The sequence below is a fragment of the Saccopteryx leptura genome, chromosome 9, assembly GCF_036850995.1.
Source record: "Saccopteryx leptura isolate mSacLep1 chromosome 9, mSacLep1_pri_phased_curated, whole genome shotgun sequence".
Lineage (NCBI taxonomy): Eukaryota > Metazoa > Chordata > Mammalia > Chiroptera > Emballonuridae > Saccopteryx > Saccopteryx leptura.
In genome coordinates, this window is record NC_089511.1 from 74,756,052 (window position 1) to 74,781,960 (window position 25,909).

The 25,909-nt window shown below is 43.0% G+C and overlaps 2 protein-coding genes and 1 long non-coding RNA gene across 19 annotated transcripts in view; 1 reads left to right on the plus strand and 2 right to left on the minus strand.

The window, feature by feature from the left end:
• PPP3CB (protein phosphatase 3 catalytic subunit beta) overlaps nt 1-2,617 on the minus strand; it is a 53,144-nt gene extending 50,527 nt beyond the window's left edge. For 6 of the 7 annotated variants that reach the window (XM_066348855.1, XM_066348852.1, XM_066348854.1 and 3 more), the window contains exon 1: nt 2,554-2,616. The gene's annotated coding sequence lies outside the window, so the exon portion shown is untranslated. Of the gene's footprint in view, nt 1-2,553 lie in introns of all 7 variants that reach the window. The other variant, XM_066348853.1, reaches the window with a different exon arrangement.
• Nucleotides 1,469-25,904, plus strand: LOC136380752 (uncharacterized). The gene is made up of 4 exons (XR_010746981.1): nt 1,469-2,566; nt 22,419-22,638; nt 23,383-23,605; nt 25,730-25,904. It is a non-coding gene; the product is annotated as an uncharacterized lncRNA (long non-coding RNA).
• Nucleotides 4,432-25,909, minus strand: part of USP54 (ubiquitin specific peptidase 54) — a 140,291-nt gene continuing 118,813 nt past the window's right edge. For 7 of the 11 annotated variants that reach the window (XM_066348821.1, XM_066348820.1, XM_066348825.1 and 4 more), the window contains 4 exons: nt 22,463-23,859; nt 13,281-13,393; nt 8,863-9,049; nt 4,432-5,722 (listed from right to left, as the gene is read on the minus strand). In XM_066348821.1, the coding sequence (XP_066204918.1) occupies nt 5,163-5,722; nt 8,863-9,049; nt 13,281-13,393; nt 22,463-23,859 (2,257 nt within the window). In that variant the 3' untranslated portion in view covers nt 4,432-5,162. Of the gene's footprint in view, nt 5,723-8,862; nt 9,050-13,280; nt 13,394-22,462; nt 23,860-25,909 lie in introns of those variants that run through there. The other 4 variants (XM_066348828.1, XM_066348827.1, XM_066348829.1 and 1 more) reach the window with 4 other exon arrangements.

Below are 25,909 nucleotides of genomic sequence, written 5' to 3' on the forward strand. Positions count from 1 at the left end.
TGGGTACAGTTTAAAAGCATCTGGAAAGAAAAGAAAGAATTTGGACAATTCCGACAAGCAAATTTTGGGGGGAGGAGGGAGAACAAAATACATAAATTCAAGGTTTTATGTTTTAATTACCCATACCAATTTTGTTGATGTGGCAGTAAGGCACTTTACTGATATGGAATTACCCCTAATATTCCAGTGAAGAGCTAATTACATTTATACATGAGTCATCTGTAGTATTCCAATATCTCAAACTTCATATGATGTGAATTTCAGGCATCTGACATTAAACAGAGACAGATCTATATTCTCCCTTTATAACCCACTGACCGTAAAATTCAGGCCTTTTGACTAGAAGAGCATAAAATTGAGAAAAAGTTTCAGGTCATAAAAGACTACTTGTATTTGATAACAACGATGGTTTCCAAAATATTATTACTATGAAATGGTACAGCTGCAAAACTAGCACAAAGAAGACTTTTTAAAAAAATCTGGATTTTAGTAAGTTTTAAACCTGAGTTGAACTAGCACCATGGTCATATATCTTCTCTGTCATCAATGTAACATTATGTTATACAATTATTGAATGAAAAAGGCAAGAAAGAAGCCTGAAGAGAAAATCTAAAAGTGGATTTCAGTATGAAAGGTGAATTTCCCAGTAATTTGAGGAAGCCAGAGACAAGACTCCATGTGCAAACTAGTGTGTTGCAAACCATCTCTATAAGCATGTGATCCACATCAGGCAGTCCAGATGGCTAACAAATTCCATAAAGAAATGAAAGTTGTCTTGATGAAGAACATACTACTGAGAACATGAGATCTTATATCTATGAGCTGTATTTAACTATAATTTTCTATACCAACAAGCTTCTTAATTACCTAAATTAAATTAACTTTATTTCATACCAATCAAATATAACTTTGCAGTTCACAACTTACCCCTAAGAAATATGCGTTATGTTTGAAATCTTACTTTTACTATATTAATTAAAGCAGTACAGGGAAAACAGTACCACATATATGACAGACAAGAAACAAGAAGACTCAAAAGCATAAGGATAGCATAAACTCATTGCTCAGGAATATATTAGATGGGCTATCTCGTTTAACAGTAGGGGGAAAAGTGCCCAGGAAAATGAACATATAACACAGATATATAGTCAAAAAACGAAAAGGCAGCCCACATCTTGTTTCCAATCCCACAAAACTCCGGTATTTCATGGTAGAATGAATGCCAGAACTATCAATCTTTTCTTTTTCTCTCTCTCTTTCACTTTAAAAAGATTACCGTGGACAAGGATTCCATAAACTCTTTATTCAGCTCAATCCAATGCCTGGCCCAGCTGGATATACTACTAACTTTAAAAAATTACCCACAGAAGCCTGGATACAAATTAGTGTTATTATTAAAGGAGGCTCAAATTGAAAACTTAAAATAACACAAAGGGAAAAGTTTTTCTTGTTTTTAAATGTTTTAATGGAACATATCTCATCAGATTTAAAAAACTGGGCTTAACAGTATTCAAACATTGTGCCAGTATATTTGAGAAGCTGAATTAAAAAAAAAAAAAGGTAATACCTGTTTTTCAAAAATAAACATAGTACAATAAATTTTTAAATCTAAAATTATTTCAATTTATTGAACACGCTACACGGTAAAGAAAAATCACTCCGATTTGTTTTTCACCTCCACAGTAGTGTCTGAAGTTGACGGGCTCTCCCAAAGAGCATGGGAATCTGAAGCACTCTCAATTAGCCCTCAATTTTTCTATTTTACATTGATCTGCTAATCTGTTGTTGGTAAACAACTATAAATTTAACTTTTCCTTCTAGGGGGGTGTGTGGGTATGTTTGAAGGGAAGGGGTTGTGACCCTTTTCGGCCTTCGACCAGTGTTGACGGTTTTCTGAGTAGATGCTTCTACCTACCCACGAGGCTTTTTCTCGGGGGGCGGGGGGTCTTTTATACCTTTTCTTCTTCATCTATTCTGCACTGAAAGCCGGCGTCCCACATCCTGCCTCATCCCTTCACCTTTGTCGGATTCCATATGGTTTCCCCCATGCTGGGTGTCACCTGAGGGCCGACCGCGAACCCCTGGGGCTGCCGCTAACTAGGGGCGAACCAGCCGGACGGCTGTCACTGGGGTGCACGCGTGGGTCAGAGCCGAGGTGACTTCTCACTGCCCCGCGTGGCTCAAGGTCTCCGAGCCCCTCCGTCCGCCCCGCCAAGCCAGGCGTGCAGCTGTCGCATAGCAGGAAGCTAATCGCGGCCTCTGGGCCGCTCTGACAGGCCGAGTAGGAAAAGAAAGGGGCTCCAAGCGGCCGATAGCCTCAGCCCTGCGGCCAGGAGACCTGGAGAGCAACCTGGCCTGAAGGCAAACAGCACCGCGGAGCCGCCGCCACCAACTCAGCCCGGCCCAGCAGGGGCCCGCCCAGGGGCCACTCCCCAAGGGAGGCAGCCAGTCACTCGCCCGCCCTTACGGGCCCGCTCCGGAGGGGACGGTCTCCCGCCCGCCCTCGCACACAGCTCCTCAGGCCAGGCCCCCAGGGCTTCGTCCACCTCTCACCTTTGACGACGCGGTCAGCCCCGGGAGGGGGCGGCGGGGGCGGGGGCGGGGGCGGTGCAGCCCGGGCCGGCTCCGGGGCGGCCATGCTGGGCCCGGGGCTCGGCTAGACGTTGGACCGGGCAGGGTGGGGGGGCGGGGGCGGCGGCTACCAGAGCCAAGCGGCGGCGCCGCCGGGGAACATGGCGGACCCTCTTTCCCTACAGAGGGGCTAAGACCGGCATGCACCGCGCGTGCGGGGGCGGGGCAGGCTCTAGGGACTTAGTCAAAATTACTGAGGCTAGAGAAACAGGACGTGGCCAAGGGATCAAGTTAAAATTCTGGGCAGGCAAAAATTAAATAGTGAGGAGTGAGGGCCGCCCGCTGATAGTTGCTGCAGTGAATGAATGCTAGGAATCACGACACCAGCTCTCATGGAGCTACCGGTAAGACGAGGAGACGTGATCAAACTGCGTCTACTAACTTTAAAAAATTATTAGAATCAACTACTATTAGAAAAACAAGTGTATAACAATTTGGCTACCAGATCTGGGTACTTTGGTTGGTAAGGGACAAGAGAAATAGAGGCATTGCAGGCACTACAGAGAAGTGACTGTTGAAAGTGGACTGTGAGAGAGAATCCAGCCCTTGTATTTAGAGCCTGGAATTGTTAAGACTTTGAAGGCGCAGCAGATCAGGCTCCAAGGCTTAAGAATCAAATGGGTAAGGGGAAAGGAAGGGATGACACCAAAAGCTATTCCAAGAGTCTACAGAACTAACCTGAAAAGAGCACAGCCTCCCTCTTGATTTAGTCAGAAATCAGAGATTTGGAAGGCAGAGGAGTAAGTAGGGAGTTGGAAATTAGATGCTCATACCTCCCACAGTGTTTCTGTGCACATACAGAATCCAGGCACAGGTGACTTATGAAACCTTCATAGGCATGGACATTCACGAGGAAGGGGATAGTGGGACAAGAGCTGATTGACTATTCAATCAGTAGTTATTAGATATGTGTGTGTGACGATGGCAGCTATACTGAATCATGCATAGAGAGCGGCATATCCACTAAGATGTATATCCTGATGGCACAGGAAGCAAGTGGGAGGCATTGAGATATTCCAGCTCATCTTCCTGCTTAATACTACGAGTGCTCAGAATCTGTTGATAATGGATGGTGATAATTAGGTAAGCAGTGGTTTAAAGATCTCAAAGAGCACCTTTCTACCTCTTCTTTTTTGTCAATCTCAGTGATCCTGAGACCTAGGGTAAAAGAGAAGGGGAATGCCCAATAGGTAGATATTCTTGGGAAAGGGAGCCCACAAAATATCTTTTAGAAGGAGGAGAATTTGGGAGTGGGGTAGGGATAAAAATGGATCTTTCTGGCATAGAAGTGCAATAATTCCACAGAAAGGGAAGAGGTTGGAGCAGCCATAGGGAGAGAGTAAGGAAGAGAGGAGGCACATTACAAATTTGTAGAGGGAAGAATGAATTTGTAAGAGTTCAAATCTCTAGAAAATCTACTTAAGGAGAGAAGGAGAAGGCGTGTAACATGTTTAGTGCCTACTGGCAAGAAAGGGTTAGAAAATATTTTAGCAGCGGCGGTAACAAGAAAGTCACTCCATGGGTACGTTGACTCCTACTTTGAATATGTCTTTCAACTATCCTTCAATCCTTCAACTCTTTGGTTCCTCACTTTCACTCAGAAAAAAAAATATTTTTTTTCATATATTTTCACATACATACACCTGTCCATCTATCTCTATATGTTTGGGCCATGACTCACTCTCTGGGAGCCCCAGACCACTGGAAATTGGTATTTCTTGCTTATCCAGGCCAGCCCATCCCAATACAAAGAGCAATAGCATAAAATAGGATTTAAAAGGATAATTATATGACAAAGAATTAAATAGAACTATCTTATAGATTTATTAATGAAAAATACTTTACAAAAACAGTATGTTTGGCCCTAAAATAGTTCAGCTGACTCTGAGGGTTTACAATAGTGACTGAGCAAGTGGCAGTAATGGCTCTGCTGCTGAGACAGGAGGGTGTGTTAGTGTGCCTGACTCCATCTGTTCACAGGGCAAATGTTATGTTGGCAGTTCCGCATCCTAGACCTAAGGTTTGGGGGCAAAGGGAAGGCTGACAGTCTATAATACTGGGTAGGTGGGCTGACCTGTGGTCAGGACAATAAACAGGGCTACATGTTCCTGCAAGACTGGGGAATGGGGAAGACAGGCAGTAAGGTAATAGGGATAGGTAGATAAAACAAAGAAAAAAAGTTGGTAATATAGTAGAGGAACAGGATGAGGGCCCAGGCACAGGTAGGGCATAAAATACCCAAGAATAAAATAACCTCAGGAATGACTAGGGTCCAGAGTAATATAAAGTGGCTCAAATAAAGTCCCAAATAGCAGCTGCTTCCTTTTGCTAGGTGAATGGAAATTGGAATTTCAGATATTACTTCTCAAAGAGCCATATTACATTAGAGGTCTCTGGTACCCCTAGGAGAAACTGCCAACTCTATGATGAGATGAGACTAGCACAATCCTGGCAGAAATGCAGAGTATGAACTCTGCCACAGTACAGTTTAACAGAGAAAACTGTGGCTCCAGGAAAGGAAAGGGGTGACTTTACCACCTGCTGTGCTGCAGGGCTCTAGCCCTAATCTGCTCTCTTCCAGGGGCATCTGCTAGAACAAACAGAAACTCCTGTCCCCCTGTCCTCCTGTGCCCAGATTGTGGGGCATAACTGCTTTGCCTCCAGTCATCATCTGGGGGCATATCTACTCTTCGAGGACCAGGGGCTCGAGACCCTGGAACAGGACCCAAATTACAAGCTGGCCTCAGGGGTACATGAATTCTGCTTGATGGTGGGGACACAGGGTGAACAATGGGAGGGTGGGAAGGTGAAAGGAAAAGATCCCCCCAGGACTGAGCATGAGGAAGGGGAAGGCCCTGGTGTCTCTCTGGTAGTGTGGCAGAGTGGGTTAGCTGAGGCTTGCACCCTGGAGTAGTCAGGAATCCAGCCCCGATATGATGGTTGGCCTCTGACCATGGTCCCCAAGAGGCATCTGTTGTAGAACGATGGGGGAGACTCCGGTAGTTCAAAGTTGTTCCTGCATACTTGACTCCTTGGGAAGTTTCACTGCTGTCACACATAGCCAGAAACTGCTGGAGACTCCTTGAAGTTCCTGGGAAGAGAAAAGAAACCCAAAGATTGAGCACTTACAGTAAATCATTTTTCCCAGACAACCATTCCTGGGTGTTCCTTCCAACTCTCCACCCCTCCAAGAGCATACACACAAGGGAAAGAAGGAGCCTGGTTTTGCTTTTAATTTCATTTGTTTTAAATCTTAATATACATTAAAATTAAGTCTCTTACCTCCAACCTGGCCAATAAAATAGTCTCCTGAATGCTGCCATACTTCTACCTCATTCTATTATAATCCTTCAGCAGCTTCAACACACACACATACATACATACACACACACTCTAGTATAGTTCCCTAATATTGCAAATGTACACTATCATTGTAACAGCTCTACTCCTAGAGCTGCCACTTAAAACATCATTCATTTTCTTAACATGGCACCGTTACTTTTATACATTCTGAGATCTCTGCTTTTGTTTGCATCATTCCTCCCACATATACAATGTGAAATGCCCTTTCTATACATTAATTTCCCTTTCCTTAAGTAACAAAATAACTTCAAAAATCACTTCTAAAAAACACTTCCCATTGCCTGACCAGGCAGTGGCGCACTGGATAGAGCGTTGGACTGGGATGTGGAAGGACCCAGGTTCAAGACCCCGAGGTCGCCAGCTTGAGCGCGGGCTCATCTGGCTTGAGCAGAAAGCTCATCAGCTTGGACCAGGGTCGCTAGCTCCAGCAAGGGGTTACTCAGTCTGCTGAAGGCCCGCAGTCAAGGCACATATGAGAAAGCAATCAATGAACAACTAAGAAGTCGCAACGTGCAACGAAAAACTAATGATTAATGCTTCTCATCTGTCTCCATTCCTGTCTGTCTGAAACTATCCCTCTGACTCTCTCTCTGTCTCTGTAAAAAATAAAATAATAGGCCCTGGCCGGTTGGCTCAGCGGTAGAGCATCGGCCTGGCGTGCGGGGGACCCAGGTTCGATTCCCGGCCAGGGCACATAGGAGAAGCGCCCATTTGCTTCTCCACCCCCACCCCCTCCTTCCTCTCTGTCTCTCTCTTCCCCTCCCACAGCCAAGGCTCCATTGGAGCAAGGATGGCCCAGGCGCTAGGGATGGCTCCTTGGCCTCTGCCCCAGGCGCTAGAGTGGCTCTGGTCACGGCAGAGCAACGCCCCGGAGGGGCAGAGCATCGCCCCCTGGTGGGCAGAGCCGGGTGGATCCCGGTCGGGCGCATGCGGGAGTCTGTCTGACTGTCTCTCCCCGTTTCCAGCTTTAGAAAAAAAAACAAAACACACTTCCCATTATGTTTATATCCCATCAGCATTTGTTCTATATTGTTATATGTATGTATTTATGCATATTTTGATTACTTATAAACACTGAGCTCTTTGAGAATAGAGAGCTGCCTTCTTTCTCCTCTGTATTCACTATAGCTTTTGGTGTAGAACAGGCTGCAATAAAGGCTGATTGTATGATCAGATACCCCTAACAATTGTCAAAGGAAGCTTGCTACCTGGCTGCTCCACAGAGTAACAGAATATCTATCTATCCAGAAGTCCTGCTTATCTGAAGACCCCTAAAATTTAGACACAAATAACAATACTAATCTATTTCTGCTCTAGAATCACAACCACCACCTGCACTGGGATGTTTTTATCCATAAGCCAACGTTTCTCAACCATAGCACTACTGATATTTTGGACTGATAATTCTTTGTTTGGGGAATAAGGGGGTACAGGGAAACTTCCATTTGCATTCATTGCAGGATGTTTAACAACAACCCTGACTTCTACTAACTAGATCAGGGGTCCCCAAACTTTTTACACAGGGGGCCAGTTCACTGTCTGGAGGGCCGGACTATAAAGAAAACTATGAACAAATCCCTATGCACACGGCACATATCTTATTTTAAAGTAAAAAAACAAAATGGGAACAAATACAATATTTAAAATAAAGAACAAGTAAATTTAAATCAACAAACTGACCAGTATTTCAATGGGAACTATGGGCCTGCTTTTGGCTAATGAGATGGTCAATGTGCTCCTCTCACTGACCACCAATGAAAGAGGTGCCCCTTCAAGAAGTGTGGCGGGGGCCGGATAAATGGCCTTAGGGGGCTGAATGCGGCCCGCGGGCCGTAGTTTGGGGACCCCTGAACTAGATGTTAGTATCACCTCCCCTTCCCATTGTGATTAAACTGCCTTAAACTGAAGATTCAGCCTTGAAGAGGAAAAGAAGCAAATCTTGCTAGGGAGAAAGCCAGATGAATGCTGCCCACCTTCCCCAGGATTGTCTGGGTCTGTAATCCATGTACAGGGTCTTCCCAAGTCTCCCATTCACTCCTTATCCTCCAAGACCAGTGGTTGGCAAACTCATTAGTCAAAAGAGCCAAATTTCAACAGTACAACGATTGAAATTTCTTTTGAGAGCCAAGTTTTTTAAACTTAAACTATATAGGGTCAGGTAGGGCCTGACTTATGGTGGCGCAGTGGATAAAGTGTTGACCTGGAATGCTGAGGTCGCCGGTTCGAAACCCTGGGCTTGCCCAGTCAAGGCACATATGGGAGTTGATGCTTCCTGCTCCTCCCCCTCCTCTCTTCTCCCCCCTTCTCTAAAATGAATAAATAAAATCTTAAAAAAAAAAAAAAAAACTATATAGGTAGGTACATTCCTTATCAAGGTAGCGCCCACATGTGGTATTTTATGGAAGAGCCACACTCAAGGGGCCAAAAAGCCACATGTGGCTCGTGAACCGCAGTTTGCCGACCGACCAGGGCCCTAGACCATCCCTCAACCAAGACTTAAGGAATAAAAGTAGAGAAAACACATAGAGATGACATTTTCTGTTTTGAGGAGATCCTAAAGACTGGGTATTAACTCCTCTTGGTCACTTAAAAGCTTATCCTATCATGACTGAAGAATTTCATTGTCATGGGTAGATTCTGGGAACTCTGCTCTAGACTCTTGGTCTAAGAACCATGTTGACCAAGAAATGATTTAATCACAATTCGTCTAGATCAATGCTTGATCTTAAGGCAGCAGTTCATATCCCTTTACAACCCCACCTTGGGACACACACACCCATAGTACCCATAGGTGTACTAATTTGAACCTTTAGGTCCTTGGAAAGGTGCTACATTCTGGCACATAATATTAGACTTGGGGAAAGTTACCTGGGAGTCTATGGGGCTCCCCTGCCATGCTGGGCATCAAGCCATCTGGAGACAGGAACTGTGGTTGGGGTGGGTAGAGTTGGGGACCAAGGAGAAACACAGGAGGGTCATGGATGACAGGGAGGGAAGAGGAGCTGGAACAACGGTGCCTGGTTTCCAAAGCCTTTTTCCTCGAGTTTGATGAATCCTTATAATGAGACGACAAAAAAACACAAAGATGAGAATTAACACAGAGAACATGGTTGGGTAAACACAGTGAGGCAAACGGGGAGTGGGGTGGGTGGAGGGAACTAGAGTGCACACATGACTTGCTCTAAAGGGACTCAATTACTCAGTCACTCTTCCTACTAGTCCCTCCAGAAAACATTCCGATCACTATAAACTGGAGACACCAAACTGGAGATCCTTTTCTCCTAACCTGTCTTCTTCATAGTCCTCACGTTTCCAACCCTACCTCTAGGTCTTTAGTAACTCCTTATTGCTAACAGTGGACTTAAAGAGATAAAGATAGAATTTTTAAAATAGAGAAGAAATGAGAGAAATTCAGAAAGCCTGAGAGACCAAGAAAGAAAATTCTATACTCTCTAAATGTTGGGAACCAAAATGTATCTCCTTCAGTGTACAATCACTCCATTTTCTCTATCACTGCTACATTTCATTGTCTCCCTGTTTGCCTGTCAAGTTTACACTTACTGATGCTTCTGTCCTGCTCTGTACTCCATTAGTCATTCACTTTTATGGTAAAATCTTATAAATATTCCCTCTAACATTTGAAACATTAATATGTCTACAACTGAACCTACATTCTTTCAAACTCCTCCTCCAAGTACCACATTTTCTTAAGTCACCAAGGCTCAAATGTTGACATTGCCCTTGATTTTGCAGATTTTTTTTTTATTTTGCAGATTTTTATCCACAATTCCATTAGTTGCCTTTGTAAGTACTCTCATTTCTACCCATAGGTTTCATATTTCAATTTAACTGGATCACATCAACAACCTCTGATCTGCTCTTTCTATCTCCTTACTATGGCCTGAAAGTTTCTATGTGATATGGCAATGCCAATTTTTCTCACTTATCTCCTAACATTCCTGACCCTTTTACACTCTGACCTTAATGTTCCTCAAATGCACCAAGCTCATTTCAGCTCAGGCCCTTTACACGTACTGCTTCTGTTACCTGGAATATTCTCCCCGTGGCTCACACCTTCATACCACTGAGGTCTCTGATCAAATGTTACTTCCTTGGAGCCTATTTCCCTCCTTGGAGCCTATTTCCCTCACTACTCTATCAAAAATAACCCTGAGAATAACCGCGGTTACCTCTTTACTCCTCCTTGCTTTGTCTTATTCTTCTTTATAACACATTGCCTAAGATTAACTTATCGTCTTTTTCTAGAATACATTTCTTTTCGCTCCAGTATCCCCAGCACCTTGAAACCACCTGGAATATTATAGGCACTTAATAAATATTAAATAAAATAATCTATATGCCAGTTATCTTATTTCCTTTACTAGATTGTAAACCATTCAAGGACAAAATTTGTGTTGTTTCATCAGTATGCTTATAGCACCTTCCATGCTACAGCATGGCACATAGTAAGCATTTATATATATATAGCCAAAGGACCAGGTCCTCTCAGCATGTGACAAGCCAACTATTCCTTTCTTCTGGACAAAAGAAAGTGATACTACATTTCCTTAGGTTCCCTTCTACCTCTCTGGTCTCTTTTACTAAGTATCCTTTTAGAGTTCTTCAGAAGAACCACTTTAAATCTGATATTCTTCAGGGATGTGTCCTGGCTCCTCTCTTTCCAAATGCTCCTTTTTTAAAATTTTCTTTTCCAAGTGAGAGGAGGGGAGATAGACTCCCACATACGCCCCAACCAGGATCCACCCAGCAACCCCCATCTGGGGCTGATGCTCGAAACAACCCAGTTATCCTCAACGCCTGAGGCTGACACTCAGACCAACTGAGCTGTCCTCTGTGGTCGAGACTGATGCTCGAACCAGTCGGGCCACTGGCTGTGAGTGGACAAGAGAGAGAGAAGGGGGAGAGGGAGAGGAAGAGAAACAGATAGTTGCTTCTCATGTATGTCTTGATCGGGAATCGAACCTCAGATGTCTGCATGCCAGGCTGATGCTCTATCCACTAAGCAAACTGGCCAGGGCCTCCCAATACTCTTCCTCTTTTCAAAGGCTGTGATTCTCAAATCTTAATATCAAGCCTATATGTCTCATATTCAAAGGCCTACCAGATTATCTCCACTCAAGCTAAATATGGAGGGGGGAGGCTTATGAGTACATGAAGTGCAGAGTTTAATCTTGTATTATTTATTATATTATTTTCCATATAAACTGTAAACCTACTTTGCCCACCCTGTATATCCAAAACTGTACACCTCTCTTCCGTCAAATATATTCTTGCTTCTCTTCCCTCAAATATATCATTATCAATCAGCCCATAATTCCTGGATATGATCTTTGTGTCTCCCCATATCTAGGCAGGCAGATGCCAAGTCCCATTGATTTTTGCTTCTTAATTGGCTCTCCAGTATGTCTACTTCTTTCTCTCCTCCTAAACTCCTTACTGTGGTTCATGATATAACCCTTGTTTATATTCTTTCCAGTCTCACTTGTCAACACTCCCCATCCTTCCCTTGCCAGACTCTAATCTTGCCATAACCAGAGTAGCTTTTAATTCAGTTAACATCTACTTCAGGTCCCTTTACCTGAAGTAACATATTTTTAACATATTTTTTTCTTCTAGAAAGCCTAGCCTGAACCTCAAGTCTAGTTTAGATTTCCTTTTATTATACTTCCATAGCATTAAATCTTATGATATTATATTAGAATTCTTCTTTGTCTCCTCCAGTAAACTCTGAAGTCCATGAGAATAGGGACTACATCTAGCTCATGAGCCACTGTATCCCTAGCACCTGGCACAGTACCTATCATGAGCATTTATTGAAAAGAATGAATGAATGAACAAATGAATGAATAAAGAAAGAGTCAAATCTCCCAGGAAATTAACAATTTGCCATCAAATGCATTAAAAGTGTAGGAAAAAAGCTGGGCAAAAAAATGCCAGCTTTTCCAAAAAGAATGGCAAACCGTTCAGATTTGTTCAGGAACTAATGACCAATAAGCTGGAAGAGATGACTGCCTCTTGGGAAAAGAAACTAGGTCTGAAGGAATGGTAGAACAGAGAATTAGTTTTCACTCTCTATCCTTTTGTATCTTTTCATACCACATATTTAAAACCTGTTTTAAAATTTTTACTGAATTAACCTAGTGAACAAGATTCAATGCACTGATGCTTTGCATCCTGACCTCTATTGTAATGAAAAAACTTGCCTTGGGCAAGTATGTGAAATTCTCAAAAGGCACTATTTATAAACCCAGTGATGAAACTACTGGAGTTTGTTGATCTCTGCTGACTTGGTGTCCCAGTCCCTTTCACCTGTTACAGATTACTGCATTTATTATGTAAGAAAGGCCTCAGGAGAAGGATTTTTAAATCATTTTCTTTTTTCTTTTCCTTTTTTTTTTTAATGCACATGCTTCATTTCAGCTTGCAGGCACACTTGACCTCAATCATGTACTGGGATGGAGAGGAAAAGGCAAAACAATATTCCACTCCATCTCTTCCTTTGATTAGTCAATAAGTTCTGACCCAGTCAGCAGCCATTGCTTCTGAGAAACTCCTCTTAAAGTTACTAGAACTCTTCTCACCCTGCGGAACTCTATAAATAATCCAGCTTGCAAAACTACTATGGGGAAAGGACATTCCTCTGGGCTCCAACTAAATGTGTGTCAATAATAACTATGTGCCCTCATTTTTGCTGAGTGCACATGGCTTTCCCGCAAATTACAACCTTCAATTCTACCCCTTCACTTGCACAATATCTTACCTATCAAGAAAAAGAGGGTGCTCTGAATAAAAAGACACTGATTCTACTTACAAAACTGTGGGAAGAGATTGGGGCCTCCTTACTATCTAAGACAACAGTGCCACGAAGATTGCAGTAGATGCAGCAGAAATTCTCTGCACTCTATTTATCATCTTCCCTGTACTCCCTGCTGCGGCCTAGGCAAGTGTAGCCTTCAAATACACAGACACACATAAGCAAACACATAACAACATATCTGTGGTTTTCCCACAGACCCTGTCCCCAGGGATGTGGGACAGAATAGTGTAAGACCCACAGAGAGACCTGAATTAGATATATTTGAAAGGTAGTGCCCAGGTGGCAATCTCCTCTCATTGAAAAGAAGCTGTCATAGACCTTGTTTTCATCTAATAGCCCCACATCACCATGCCCCTGCCTTACCACCAGCCCTACCACTCATATCTCTCTACAATTTCTTCCCCAACACACCACTCATGCCCAGTACTTTAGCACCTGAGTCAGCTACCTGAGAAGCAGGCACTGTGCTGGCTTCACTGTGCTCCATTTCTGCTGTTGGGGTCTTTGAGAGACCAAGGCCAGGGGCTGAGTGCAACCTCCTTCCCACGCCATCTGCAGAGCCTGAGGAGGAAAAGATAGATATAAGTTGAAGCCATCCCATCTTTTAGAGCCTAAACTTGGCCTGGTAGTGCAAAAACAACTAATGTCTTATTAAATAACATATGCATCCTTGAATCTAACGAAGGGTGTGCTTCTGGAATGTAGAAATTGTTTTAGAATATGGATGGTTTTCTTACAAGCCACAAGGGTTTCAGAACACAAGCCTTGAAGAAACTTCTAGCGTCAGACTTGGGCCCAAGACTTGTATACAGAGGAAATTTTCTGACATAGTGATTCTCGAGAGTGTGATGACAAAGAAACCATTATCTCAGTCTAGTTAGAAACTTTCATCTCTCAAACCTCCTCATTTTACATAACAGGAAAATGAGTTCCGTGGTCTGACAGGTAGTAAGTAGTTTAACCAGTATTAAATATCAAGTCTCTCAATTTTCATTTCCTGTTATTATAAACAGTTCTTCAGCAACATTTTGTATGTATAATGCTCTTTTATTTCCATTAGCTTCTCTCAATCACTTAAATTTTAAACAATCACTAAATGCTTATCTCTTCCTCAAAATCTTGCTAGACTGTTAAGAACTGCTCCAAACTGGATATGTGACTCCCAAGGGGCTTGCCCCTATACAACTAATTAAGCCTTCCATTCTGAAGACACACATGCCCTTGACCTGAATCTGATATGTCCTATGACTGTCGCCAACTCATGTCTTGATTTGGTATTTTGATTCTAATATATGTTATCGGGCTAAAACATGATATTGTTAATATTAATCCAGAGGACCAGTTATTTTCATGTTTCCTGGAGCTTAAACACAGTGGCTCCAGAACCACCTCAAATTCATCCAGGAGCTTTAAAAAATTACAGCTTCCTATACCTCTCTACAGACCTACTGAATCGGTATCTTTGTGATTAGAGCGTAGGAATATTTATTTCTTTTTTTTTTTTTTAGATTTTATTTATTCATTATAGAGAGGAGAGAGAGAGAGAGAGAGAAGGGGGAAGGAGCAGGAAGCATCAACTCCCATATGCGCCTTGACCAGGCAAGCCCAGGGTTTCGAACCGGCAACCTCAGTGTTTCCAGATTGACGCTTCATCCACTGCACCACCACAGGTCAGGCAGGAATATTTATTTCTAAAAGGCTTTCCCCCAAAGTGTGGGAGAATATACTCAGACATTGTTTATGAAATGTAAAATGTTATATATAGTCTTCCTTAAAAGCAATCTAGAAATAGCAATTAAAATTGAAAATACATTTACCCTCTTACCCAACAATTTTACTCCTGGGAGTAAGAAGCAAAAAAAATACAAGTTTATTGTAGCATTCTTTGTAGTGGCCAGAACTAGAAATAGAATTATGCCCATATATAGCAGAATGGCTAAATACATTATGGCATTCTCAATATCAGATATTGTCTGCCACTAAAAAGAATGAATTGTAGAGGGATTTTCATAAAGTATTGTTAAGAGGGGAAAAACCCCTCTAATATTATCCCCCCAAAAAACACTGTATATGTGGATCTACATAGGATTTTATCAACAGAAAAATACAGAAATATACACATTATATTATTATCTGGGAAGGTGAGGAATAAGAGGTAGGGACTGATGTGAGGGGAAGAGAGATGAACAGTAAAATTGTCCATGAGAAAAACAGCATGTGTGCTATGATCTCATTTATGTAAAATTATTTCTCTCTTTTTAAAAGCCACTCCTCAGGTGACTATGATGGGCAGTCAGATTTAAGAATTATAGCTGCTATAATTAGAATCTGGTGCTCCTCTAGTTAAGTCAAGCATGATTCCCTAGACAAGGAGGTGGCCATAGAAACCTCCTGAAGGGAGTAGACTCTGATTCCTTTAAAGATATTTAGGCGGAAGTGGAGGTGACCATGTGTAGGGAATACTGTTGAGGGGATTTCTGGATTTGATGGAAGGTAGAATTAAGATGATGTCTACTACTGATCAATAATAACAAGAAAGACTACCAGACATTATATACTTCCTGATATAAGAAGTTCAAAGTACTATCTATGAAATATTATTACTTTTAAAAAACTGAACCAGATTTTAATCAAGTCTCTAGCCCTCTGTACTAGGTTACAGAAAAACAGTCTAGAAGATGTTTAGAGAATAAAAACAAAAATTTACTAGAAAATAATCAGTAAAATCGAGAATGAGGAAGACAAATGATCAAATTTCTTCTACAAGTAAATGCAACAGGATAAAAGAGACAAGAATCTTATAGGCTTAAAAGGAAAAAGAAAGCCTTGGAGCATATCAACAAAGCTAATGTGAGAATCTTGTTTGGGTCCTGATTTGAAATAAACCAACTTTGAAAAGAAATCTATGGGACAATTGAGAAAATATGAATACTGGTTACTGTATTATGTGAAGAAATTATTGTTAATTTTTTAGATGTAATAGTTATAGTTTTGTCTTTTAAAATAGTCCTTATTTCTTTGGGGTAGATTCTAAACTATTTATGGATAAAGTGATATAATGTCTGGAATTTGCTTTAAAATAATCCAGTGGGAGAGGGAAAGAGGAGGGTGCTATATCTAAATCAATTATTGGCCATATGCTAATAATTGGCCAAAATAACTACCATACAAATTAATAATGCATATGTAGGAAAGGGGGAATATTATAATATTTACTCAATTTTTTAATATACTTGAAAATTTTCCATGACAAGAGTTATATAGGTCAATGGCAGTGTTTGTATAACTTTTTGGGAACTATAACTATGTCAAAATCTGGTCACAAACACAGTATACTATATTTTATATGAAATGTTCCAAATAGGCAAATCTATAGAAAGAAAACAGATTAGAGGTTGTCTAGGGCTGGGAGAAAGGGGTAGGAGGAAATGAGGAGTGACTATTAATGGAGGGGTACAGAATTTCTTTTTGGGGTAATAAAAACACCTTAAAATTGATTGTGTTGGCCTGGCTGGATAGACCAGCTGGTTAGAGCATCATCTCAAAGCACAGAGGTTGCATGTTCAATCCCTGGTCAGGGCACATACAGGAACAGATTGAGGTTCCTGTCTCTCTCTCCCTTACTCTCTCGCTAAAATCAACAAATAAAATATTTTTAAAAATTGGATGTGGTGCCTGATCAGGCGGTGGCGCAGTGGATAGCGCGTCAGCCTGGGATGCTGAGGACCCAGGTCCAAGCCCCAAGGTCACCGGCTTGAGCAAAGGGTCACTGGCTTGGCTGGAGCCCCCCAGTCAAGACACATATGAGAAAGCAATCAATGAACAACGAAAGTGCTGCAATGAAGAATTGATGCTTCTCATCATTCTCTTTCTGTCTGTGCCTCTCTTTCTTTTTTCTTTTTTTGTATTTTTCCAAAGTTAGAAGCGGGGAGGCAGTCAGACAGACTCCCGCATGTGCCTGACCAGGATCCACCCGGCATGTCCACCAGGGGGCGATGCTCTGCCCATCTGGGGCGTTGCTCCATTGCAGCTGGAGCCATTCTAGCACCTGAGGCAGAGGCCATGGAGCCATCCTCAGCGCCTGAGCCAACTTTGCTCCAATGCAGCCTTGGCTGCGGGAGGGGAAGAGAGAGAAAGAAAGGAAGGAGAGGGGGAAGGGTGGAGAAGCAGATGGGCGCTTCTCCTGTGTGCCCGGACCAGGAATCAAACCTGGGACTTCCACACGCCGGGCTAACGCTCTATCGCTGAGCCAACCGGGCAGAGCCTGTCTCTCTCTCTCTCTCTCTCTCTCTCTCTCTTTCTCTCTCTCTTTTTCTCTCTCTTTTTCTCTTGCATGTGCACTAAAAAAAGAATTGATGTGGTAGTGGATGGACAACTGTGAATAAAATAAAAACCTTTGAATTGTATACTTTAAATGAATTGGATGATATATAAATTATATATTATAAACCTTAAAAAAAATAAGTCAGAGATAGACAAATACTGCATAAACTCTTATGCAGAGCCTAAAAAACGGCCAACTCATAGAAACAGAGAATACAATGGTAGTAGCCAGAGGCTGGCCGGAGAGTGGGAGATTGGAGAGATTTTATCAAAGGATATACACCAGTGGTCCCCAACCTTTTTTGGGCCACGGACCAGTTTAATGTCAGAAAATATTTTCACGGACCAGCCTTTAGGATGGGAAGGATAAATGTATCATGTGACTGAGACAAGCGTCAAGGGTGAGTCTTAGAAGGATGTAACAGAGGGAATCTGGTCATTTTTAAAAAATAAAACCATTCAGACTTAGATATAAATAAAACAGAAATAATGTAAGTTATTTATTCTTTCTCTGCGGACCGGCACCAAATGGCCCACGGAGTGGTACCAGTCTGCGGCCCGGGGGTTGGGGACCACTGGTATAGACTTACAGTTGTTAAGTTCTGGGGATTGTGACTATAGTTAACAATATTGTGTTTACTGTGTTATATGCCTGAAAGTTGATGAGAGTAAATCTTAAGTGTTCTCACTGTGAAAAACATTGTAATTAGGTGTGGTGATGGTTATGTTAACTAACCTTATTGTGGTAATCATTTAACAATATATATATATATCAAACCATCACACTGTGTACCTTAAATGTCCACAATGTTATCTGTCATTTTATATATCAATAAAGATGTGGGGAAAAGTAATTTGGTGCTTAATAAATGCTTTACAGTAAGATAAAGCAGACTCCCCCAAAGATATATTCTGTCATATATGGATGCTAATTGGCATTCTCTTTCATAATCAACTAACTACCTGATTTATTTCACCTGATCACTTCATTATTTTATGTCATGTCAGTTCTTAAAGACTCAATTTAAAACAGACTCTAACCAAAATAAAGGCTAGTTTGGTTTGACTTTTTTTTTTGGTGAGAGAGACAGAAAGAGCAACAGAGAGGGGGAAAGAGAGACAGGAAGGAAGAGATGAGAAGCATCAATTCTTTGTTGTGGCACCTTAGTTGTTCATTGACTGCTTTCTCATATGTGCCTTGATGGGGAGGGGGGCTACAGTAGAGTGAGTGACCCCCTGCTCAAGCCAGCGACCTTATGCTCAAGCCAGTGACCTTGGGCTTCAAGCCAGAGACCTTTGGGCTCAAACCAGCGATCATGGGGTCATGTCTATGATACCATGATCAAGCCAGCAACCCCACGTTCAAGCTGGTGAGCCCGCACTCAAGACAGTGACCTCAGAATTTTAAACCTGGGTCCTCTGCATCCTAGGCTGATGCTCTATCCACTGCGCCACTGCCTGGTCAGGCTTGACAAGTATTTTTGAGAACTGATTTAATAATGGATTTTTTTTTTTTCTGAAGTTGGAAACGGGGAGGCAGTCAGACAGACTCCCACATGTGTCCACCCGGGATCCACCCAGCATGCCCACCAGGGGGCGATGCTCTGCCCATCTGGGGCGTTGCTCTGTTGCAATGAGAGCCATTCTAGTGCCTGAGGCAGAGGCCATGGAGCCATCCTCAGTGCCCGGGCCAACTTTGCTCCAATGGAGCCTTGGCTGCGGGAGGGGAAGAGAGAGACAGAGAGGTAGGAGAGGGGGAGGGGTGGAGAAGCAGATGGGCACTTCTCCTGTGTGCCCTGGCCGGGAATCAAACCCGGGACTCCTGCACGCCAGGCCGACGCTCTACCACTGAGCCAATCGTCCAAGGCCTTAATAATGGATTTTTGAAATTAGTTTTTGTTCATTGTTAAAGAAAAAATCAATGGTTGGGAAGTACTCTTTCATATTGATTTTAGGAGTATAATCTTCCTGAAGGCTAATTTGCCAGTATATGTCAGGAGAATTTTTTTTTTAGATTTTTATTTATTCATTTTAGAGAGAGGAGATAGATAGAGAGACAGAGAGAGAGAGAAGGGGGGAGCAAAAAGCATCAACTCCCATATATGCCTTGACCAGGCAAGCCCAGGGTTTTGAACTGGCGACCTAAGAGTTCCAGGTCGACACTTTACCCACTGTGCCACCACAGGTCAGGCCAGGAGATTTTTAAAAAGTTTATAACCTTCACCCTGGCTGGTTGGCTCAGTGGATAGAGTGTCGACCTGGCATACAGATGTCCCAGGTTTGATTCCCAGGCACACAAGAGAAGCGACCATCTGCTTCTCTTCCCCTCCTTCTCCCCCTTCTCTCACTCTTCCCCTCTTGCAGTCAGTAGCTTCATTGGTGTGAGCATCAGCCCCGGGTGCTGAGGATAGCTCAGTTGGACCAAGTTAGCCTCACGCACTAAAAAAACCCCAAAAACCTCCATTGATTCAAGCATCAGCCCCAGACAGGGGTGGCCAAGTAGATCCTGGTTGGAGCACATGTGGGCGAGTCTGTCTCTCTATCTCCCCTCCTCTCACTTAAAAAAAAAAAGTTTATTGGCTCAGCGGTAGAGCGTCGGCCTAGCGTGCGGAGGACCCGGGTTCGATTCCCGGCCAGGGCACACAGGAGAAGCGCCCATTTGCTTCTCCACCCCTCCGCCGCGCCTTCCTCTCTGTCTCTCTCTTCCCCTCCCGCAGCCAAGGCTCCATTGGAGCAAAGATGGCCCGGGCACTGGGGATGGCTCTGTGGCCTCTGCCTCAGGCGCTAGAGTGGCTCTGGTCGCAACATGGCGACGCCCAGGATGGGCAGAGCATCGCCCCCTGGTGGGCAGCGCGTCGCCCCATGGTGGGCGTGCCGGGTGGATCCCGGTCGGTCGCATGCGGGAGTCTGACTGTCTCTCCCTGTTTCCAGCTGCAGAAAAAATGAAAAATAAAAAAAAATAAAAAAAAAAAGTTTATAATCTTCAACTAATTATTACTCTTTTAAAAGTTTATTCTAAGGAGCTAAACATTTAAGTTTAAAGATATTCATCACAGGATAATATTACTAAAAAGTTGGAAGTAGCCTAAATATTCAACCATATCATAATGATCCTGCCTTTTGAAAAAACAAAACAAGCCTGACCAGGTGGTGGCGCAGTGGATAGAGCATCGGACTGGGATCCAGAAGGACCCAGGTTCAAGACCCCGAGGTCTCCAGCTGGAGCGCGGGCTCATCTGGCTTGAGCAAAGAGCTCACCAGCTTGAACCCAAGGTTGCTGGTTCCAGCGGGGGGTTGCTCAGTCTGCTGAAGGCCCGCGGTCAAGACACATGTGAGAAAGCAATCAATGAACAACTAAGAAGTCGCAACGCGCAACGAAAAACTGATGATTGATGCTTCTCATCTCTCTCCGTTCCTGTCTGTCTGTCCCTGTCTATCTCTGCCTCTGTTAAAAAAAAAAAAAAAAAAAAGAAAAAACAAAACAAAATATATGGTAAATAGGTATAAAAAGCAAAACCAAAAGTAAATTCATGAAATTTTAAGTGTGTGAATATCAATAATTTTTTTATTATTTTATGTATTTTCAAAACTATCCACTATGAAAAATGTTGCTATTTTGAGTAATATAAGGTTTTTGTGTTTTGCTTTGTTTTTGTAATAAAATGTTTGACAGTCATTTAGTTAATTATATTTTAATTTCAATGTATTTATTTATATACTATTAACACAGTTGACATTTGTGTTTTATTTCTCCCATACATTAGACAGGAAGCTAACTGAGGCAGACTCGAGCTTTTCCTCACTCTTTAGATGTTCCCACACTGCCATGCTTAATAAATGTTATTGCATAGTCTCACTAGGATGCACATCCTAAAAAAACATTGAAATATCAAATCTCATATTTATGTGATCTCTCTCCCACAACTCCTTGGGATATAGTAGGTACTCATTAAACACTTGTTTAGCTGAAATTAAACACTGGTTGGCAGCATGCAAGGAATCCATACCATTATGGAAACTGATATGCCTGAGCTGAATATAAAGTTCTCTGAGTTCAATTTCACAGAATCATACTTTTTTTTTTTTTTTTTGTATTTTTCTGAAGCTGGAAACGGGGAGAGACAGTCAGACAGACTCCCGCATGCACCCGACCGGGATCCACCCGGCACGCCCATCAGGGGGCGACGCTCTGCCCACCAGGGGGCGATGCTCTGCCCCTCCGGGGCGTCGCTCTGTCGCGACCAGAGCCACTCTAGCGCCTGGGGCAGAGGCCAAGGAGCCATCCCCAGCGCCCGGGCCATATTCGCTCCAATGGAGCCTCGGCTGCGGGAGGGGAAGAGAGAGACAGAGAGGAAGGGGAGGGGGAGGGGTGGAGAAGCAGATGGGCGCTTCTTCTGTGTGCCCTGGCTGGGAATCCAACCGGGACCTCTGCACGCCAGGCCGACGCTCTAGCACTGAGCCAACTGGCCAGGGCGAATCATACATATTTTAAGAGTTGGAAGTTATCTTTAAAAAAATATCATTGAACTAATTTAATTTCTCTCTTTTTACAGGTAAAAACTTGGCCTTGGGTATTAAGTGACTTGTCCAAATTTATACTGACAGTTAATGTGGAGCCAGGACAATAGTTCAGGCTTTGAAATTCACAAGTGTGTCAATCTAAATTATAAATATTCTTCATTTATTCAATTCCCAGAACTAATTCTGTGATGTGATTTTAAGGTGTAGACTTCACTCTTCACACAATATTATGTATAAAAAGTCAGTGAATGGGTACCCTACAGGTATACTACCTTGAAAATCCTAAACCAGGCAGTTTCTGAAGGGACCAGGGAGGGCCTTGATATGCTGTTTCAGTATGATCTGGAAATGCCCTTGGCAGATTTAGCTGAACATGGACATCCTCATTGTGAGTTGGATCTGGAAGCTGGATCTTGGGATTAGTTTAGCTTCTACACCATGGAAAGATGACTTTTCCTCACAGCCTCACCCATGTCACACTGAAGACCTATGAGCCATTTCTTAGCACTGTATACTAAAGAAGCGCTGGGCATATACTCACTGGTCTCTCTCTCTAGAAGGAGGGAACTAGCCCATGAGTGATGATATTCTGTCCCCATTCTTCATTCTAGCCAGAAAAATGTCTAGCCCTTGTCCTGAGTCTTTATGAATAAAGTAAAAAGTTTTACTACCACGTCCTAAGCTGGGGGTATTATTTGGACAGAACACCACCCCAACTCTGATCTTGTCCTCATGCTTTCAGCTTTTATATGTCCCCCACTTCCCCATCCCTGGCAGCATTCTTACCTGTTTGGCTAAGTGGATTCCAGACTACATCCTGCTGTCCCCATCCAGAACTGCCAGTTTGAGAAGCCTGAAGACTCGCCTGGTAGAGAGACTCCAATTCTGAGGTCTCCTGCTCTGTGTCTTGGTTCCAATGAGGATGCAAAAGGATATGGTTTCTGTCTGGATAAGCTACACAGGTATGGGGATCATTGGGGGAGGACTTCATTCCTGGCCCAGGGACCCCCTGTTTAAGCTGAGAATCACAGAGCCTTGTGACATTCACCCAGGAATCCAAAGGCAAGGAAGTCCCGAGGTCAACATTGCTGCCCAATTCTTTAGGTCTAGCATCTTTTATTTGAGGTGGCTTCCCTTGGTACATACCTGGCTCTGCCAACCTGAGCTGTCCTCCCCAAGAAGTTTCACCATTAAGCAGCCCAGAGTTCGTGGCAACAGAAGGATGATCAGCAGGCTGTTCCCAGAAAGGCAGTCTGTCCCTACCATCCACAGAGGGTTGCTGTTTTGCCCAAGAACAATGGCCTTTCCCTTGACCCTCTGGCAAAGGAGGTTTAGAGTCAGAAGGGGAAGAGTTCTTTCTTAGACTATTTGGAAAACTTCTATCCTGGGAACCTGTACCATCCCTTGTGGTGGCACCCTGCATCCTCTGGAACTGTTCCGTCAGGGAGCGGACCAGTCCCTTTGTGCCCAGAAAGTCTGAGCTATAGGGCTCCTCACTGCCTCCATCCACTTTTGAAGTCAACCAAGTTTTGAGGCTTTTGGCTTGGAAGCATTCGTTAGTTTTCTGCACGGTATCAGGACAGTGAAACACAGATGAAGAAGCAGCAGGCATTATGGGATGGCAGGCTCTGTAAAGGGAAAGGCTGGGCTGAGCTGATGAACTTGCAGGTCTATAGCCTACGCTGGGTGCATCTGCTCTCTCACAGGTGGCTGTTTCAGTTGGGTGTGACCAAGGCATCACCTGGGATGAATCAGCAAGATTCCTCTTTTCTTGGAATAGCTCTTCTTGGTCAATGCCTCTTCCTTCTTGAAGGGGGATCCTGTTGCAGCTGATGTTGTCATCCCTGTAGCCTTGCAGCTTACCCTTGGGTACATCAGATGATTCCCAACCTTGATGAGAGTTCTTCTCAGTCCTCCCTGGTGTTTTAGGTAAGCTCTGCCTGTGGAACATAGAGTAGTCAATGTGATCTACCTCAACTGAAGTAAGAAGGTTCGAGGCAGACCTACTGGGGGAATGGTGCTGCGAGGCAGACAGGACAGATGACTCTGGGAATAGTGATGAGTGTGTCTCATGGCAGGAAGCAGATGAGTAGATGGAAGAACTGGCCCCAAACTCTGTTTTCACGTAGGGTTCCAGATGGGCCTCTCGGCTTAACAATACTTGGAACGGGATAGGCTGTTCACTGAAATAAATGGAGAGCGCCAGTCATAAGCTATTTTGTTTAACAATATCATTTATAAGAAACTATTCATTCATTTCTCATTTCTAGCTATCCAAAGATAGCATGGTGAAAATACATGGAAAGACAAGCACAAGTAGAGGCAACAGTTGTGGCTCACAACAGAAGGCACATGGTCTGCTCACACCGAATTAATAGGTAATATTAATACTCTTTATTACATGCCCTCATCAAAGTTTCACACAGTATTAAGTAAAGCCCTTGCCAATATCCTTCACTAACTGTCAAGACCTATTCCAATCATACTTTACTTGCAAATTAAAATACAAAAACTGCTAGTCCCATATATAGATGACCTGGAAAGTAAGCAACACCTAGAAATCACTCATACCTGGGGTCCTGAGAGGCAGTACAACCAAAAGAATCCAAAGAGTACAGGGTGATTTGGGCTTATGGGATAATAAAATCAACCATTTCAAGTGTGGATTTGGTTGTAATACTCACTGAGATGTTTCCCCAAAGTAATGCACTGTGACTGTACTGAAATTTGGGAGTGGAAGTTAGGATTAACTGCATTTAGTTGGCTGCTCACTTAATTGTTTTGTATTTCTGACCTAAAAATTGTGTTAGAAGCACTTAAATAAAACCTTGATCATTCACATGCATCAAGTGGCACAGTTTTCAGGCAAGAGTTTAACTGCCTAAATTGCTTATATTCAAACTGGCCCTGGCCAGTTAGCTCAGTCAGTTAAGAGCATCATCCTGAAACAACAAGGTTGCGAGTTCAACGCCTGGTCAGGGCACACACTGGAAGCAACCAAAAAATGCACAACTGAGTGCAACAACAAATAAATGCATCTCATCTCCCTTCCCTCTCTCTCTGTCTCTCTAAAAATCGATATAAATTAAGCCCTGGCTGGATAGCTTGGTTGGTTGGAGCATTGTTCTGGAGCACAGAGGTTGCTGGTTCGATTCCCCAGTCAGGGAACATGCAGGAGTAGCTCGAATTTCCTGCCTAGCTCTCTAGAAATGAAAAGCAAAACAACAATAACAACAAAAAGGAAAACCATTATCTAATCAGACTCTCAGATCAGTATTCAACTGGTGGAATATACAATGGGAGAAAAAGGAAGGGCCTCACTATGAGCATTAAATTTCAATATAAATATACTATAAACTTCTATGGGAACATTCACTCTTCCCATTATATGGGAAACCTAATGGCGTCAAATAGACCTACCTGGATTTGCATTCCATGCTTCTATTCCACTTACTAGCTGAGTAATACTGGGTACCTTACTTATCCTGTAAACCTGATTTCTTCATTTATATTGCTAAACAATAGTCCTTATCCTAAGGTTATTGTGAGAGTTAAATAAAATAAAACATCAAGTGTTTAAGCTTAGTGTCTGGGGACAGGCAGATGTTAAAAACATATTAGCTGCTCTTATAATATTTATATTCTGAAAACTATTCAGGTTTATCAGTACCCAAAATTTACTTTTACTTAAATCTATCTATTCTAAGCAACAGCCAAATTCAAGGGCTAAAATGTGAGAACTACACCAGTGGCCACAGGGACTATTTTCCTAGTCCGACCACAGGGAAGCTAAACAAAGGGGTCTTCGTGGCTCTTCTCTATCAGAGCAAGGAAGACTGCTTTCTCTGCTTCCAGGAGGGACAAGAAGCCACTGAAATCCCAAAATAAATCATATGGCTTCTACTGCAACATGAAATGTTGCTCGGATTGCCATGTCTAAGAACTTAATACGTACAAATTTAATAATCATGTATTATACAGGTTCAGGGAAAAACCGCCCCACAGGAAATATGAACAAGTAGTCTATTTATTATGGTTTCTATATCTTTCTAGGAACGATTAAGTACCAGCTGTGGGTTGAGCTTTCACTGGATGTCTGACCTGAGAAAAGAAATTTTTTCTGAGGAGTCTTCTTGCCCCTGTAGTCACCAAGACAATGAGAGCTGTGGCTGTGGAGCAGCCATGGTCACGTCCTCCCCTGGCATACATACACTCCTGTGGTTCCCAGGCACT